Raw genomic sequence first — 3,110 nt, forward strand, 5'->3', positions numbered from 1 at the left:
AGTAATGACGGAACAGGTGTGTGTGTGAAGGAGTGCTTGATGTGCAGACGATGGAATACCGGGGGTACAGGTGAAGTGGCTGAGATAATGATAGACGCTGGCTGAACAAAGATACAAATGGAATAGCTATACACAAGAATAGACAGGTGACAGGATAATGGACTGACTGGGATAAAGGTAGCAAGATAACAAGGGTAGAGATGGAGTGACGAGGCAAGGTTAGGCAGGTGGCAGAATAACAAGGGTGCAGGTGGAGTGACTAGAGGTATAGGCAGGTGGCTGGGTAACAATGGTACAGGTGCAGGTGGTAGGTGGAGTGACAAGAGGCAAGCACTGGTAGAGGCATGGATAGTTTCTTTCTCTTGTGTCATTCTCATTTCAACGCCTCCAATAGTCCCCCTTTTTTTTATTTTTTTTTATTAGTGTTTCCTTTGATAACCTGACCTAAAAAGCGAAAGTTTTTTTTTTTACTTGATAGAAAATGTACCGCTTGTAATTTATTTTTATTTTCTCTCTAATGCGGATTTTCACACATAATGATTTTCTTTCTTTCAGTTCATTTTCTTTTATCGCTTCCTTTCGCTTGATTTCGTTCCTGAAGTGAGATTTTACACATTGTTAATTTTCTCTCCCTTTCTGTTTTTCAGGTGAGTGTCAGAGACTTGAGGTGAGAGACAGGTGAAGGAGAGGTGTGGATGAGGTGAGCGTCGCGGCACAGGTGAGGAGCTGTGATTGGCTGTCGCACCTGGCTCTCTCGTCATCATTATTATTAACGTTACTATTACTATTACATTATAAATACTATTGATACTATTGAACACTATAAACACTTAAACACTATTGACACTATTATTAGTTCACCAGAGGAAGGTAGATCCCAAAAACATTAATGACTACTTAATTTAGAGGAAAGCAACAAAATAAGATTACATAAATGAGGCGAAACAGGAAGCCAGCGAATAACAGTGTTGGTCCCGTGGAGAGAGAGAGAGAGAGAGAGAGAGAGAGAGAGAGAGAGAGAGAGGGTGGTGAGTTGATTGGTGATTACAGTGACACGAGTGGTGGTGGTGGTGGTGGAGGGCAGAGGTGAGTAAGGTGTTGGTGTTGACGGCCCTGACACCCTCATAATCACAATCATCATTCTCCTCCTCCTCCTCCTCCTTCTCCTCCTCCACTTTCTCCTCTTCCTCTTCCTTCTCCGCCTCCATTTTCACATCATCATCATCATCACCATCATCACATATTATTCCACAAACAAAGAAAAAACTGCTCCTTATTTCATCATATTCTCCACAGTGTGTGTGTGTGTGTGTGTGTGTGTGTGTGTGTGTGTGTGTGTGTGTGTGTGGGTGTGGGCTGGTGGGGAGGCTTTATCAACACTGGACTCGCCTTTAGAGCAACAAACAATGGATCTCTAGAAATAAACACACACACATACACACACACACACACACACACACACACACACACACACACACACACACACACACACACACACACATACAAGAGTAACGAGAAGTAAATGAGCAGAAAATTCACAAATCATCGTGATATTTAAAGAGAAATTTACCTGAAGGAAGAGTAACAGGTGAAAATTCATGGCTAGGGAAGGAGGAGGGGGAGGAGGAGGAGGAGGAGGAGGGAAAAGATTTACTCCTCTCATCCAAGTAAGTTTCCCGAAAGCGTCCCTCTACGATTATTCCAGTTAATTAAAACAAACAAATGAAGCGAGAACTGTATATTAGTCTCTCTCTCTCTCTCTCTCTCTCTCTCTCTCTCTCTCTCTCTCTCTCTCTCTCTCTCTCTCTCTCTCTCTCTCTCTCTCTCTCTCTCTCTCTCTCTCTCTCTCTCTCTCTCTCTCTCTCTCTCTCTCTCTCTAACCCGACAATTGGCTCAGGAAATAAACGGGAGATTAATGTAGTAATTTTTGGGGTTGGTCTCCTCGCAGGTCTCAGGAAGGGGAAAAAATTATGATGGTGGTGGTGGTGGTGGTGGTGGTGGTGGTGGTGGTGTGTCTTGCCTAGTCATTAGGAGCGATCAGAGAAACGCAATTTGTGTAGCAGGATATTAGGTGTGTGTGTGTGTGTGTGTGTGTGTGTGTCTAGACAGTACAAGTAGTTCGATGTGTTTCTAGTACTTATGTGGTGGCGGTGGTGGTGGTGGTGGTGGTGGTGGTGGTGGTGGTAGTGGTGGTGCCGCTGCCGCCGCCGCCACCGCACTGCGCCACCAGCCTCCTTCTGTCTTTCCACCACCACCACCACCACCACCACCACGACCCGTACATTCATCTTTATTATATATGCGTGAAGAGAGAGAGAGATGGAGGGCAGGAGGGAGCGGGAGTAAGACAGAGACGGACAGAGAGAGAGAGAGAGAGAGAGAGAGAGAGAGAGAGAGAGAGAGAGAGAGAGAGAGAGAGAGAGAGAGAGAGAGAGAGAGAGAGAGAGAGAGAGAGCACGCGAACAAGAGCAAGCGACTAAGACGGACTGGAGAAAAGTCTACGGAGAATGATCCCATATTTCACTATACCTCGCATGTCCAAGCCCCCTCGCCCCCTCCTCCCCAACCCTTCCCTCCTACCAATCAATTCTCTCCCCCATCCTCTCCCCACCTCCTCCCCCAGTCTACGCCCATTCAACGCAAGGCAAAATTGAACTCACCCCTCCTCCATCTCTCCCTTCCCCTCCCTCATTAATCCCCTCTTTCTCACCCACCTTCGCTACTCTCCCCACTTCCCCACTACCCCAACTACCCCCATTCTTTCCCCTCACTCTCTACCCTTCAGTCTCCCCTTGCCCTTCTGCTGTTCCTTGCTTTCTTTCTCTTCAACCCCTCTCCCCTCGCACACACACACACACACACACACACACACACACACACACACACACACACACACACACACACACACACACACACACACACACACACACACACGCACGCACGCACGCACGCACGCACGCACGCACGCACGCACACACAGGTACTTTAAAATGAGCCCTAAAGTGTACCCTAATATCTTCATCACCCTAGCTAGTCGTGGGTGTACAAAAGTAATTATTTAACTCTTTTTGAAAATCGGCCCCAGAAAATTTGCCCTGATTTTTCGTGCT

The 3,110-nt window shown here is 46.8% G+C and overlaps 1 protein-coding gene across 1 annotated transcript in view; it reads left to right on the forward strand.

Annotated features, from left to right (window-relative positions):
- Positions 1–289: 289 nt before the first annotated feature.
- The window catches only part of LOC135111822 (homer protein homolog 2-like), a 40,169-nt gene continuing 37,348 nt past the window's right edge, over positions 290–3,110 (forward strand). Inside the window, 2 exon segments of the mRNA XM_064025531.1 lie at positions 290–307; positions 648–667. Coding sequence (XP_063881601.1) covers positions 290–307; positions 648–667 — 38 coding nt within the window.

This window comes from Scylla paramamosain, chromosome 22 (genome assembly GCF_035594125.1).
Source record: "Scylla paramamosain isolate STU-SP2022 chromosome 22, ASM3559412v1, whole genome shotgun sequence".
NCBI classification, from domain to species: Eukaryota; Metazoa; Arthropoda; class Malacostraca; order Decapoda; family Portunidae; genus Scylla; species Scylla paramamosain.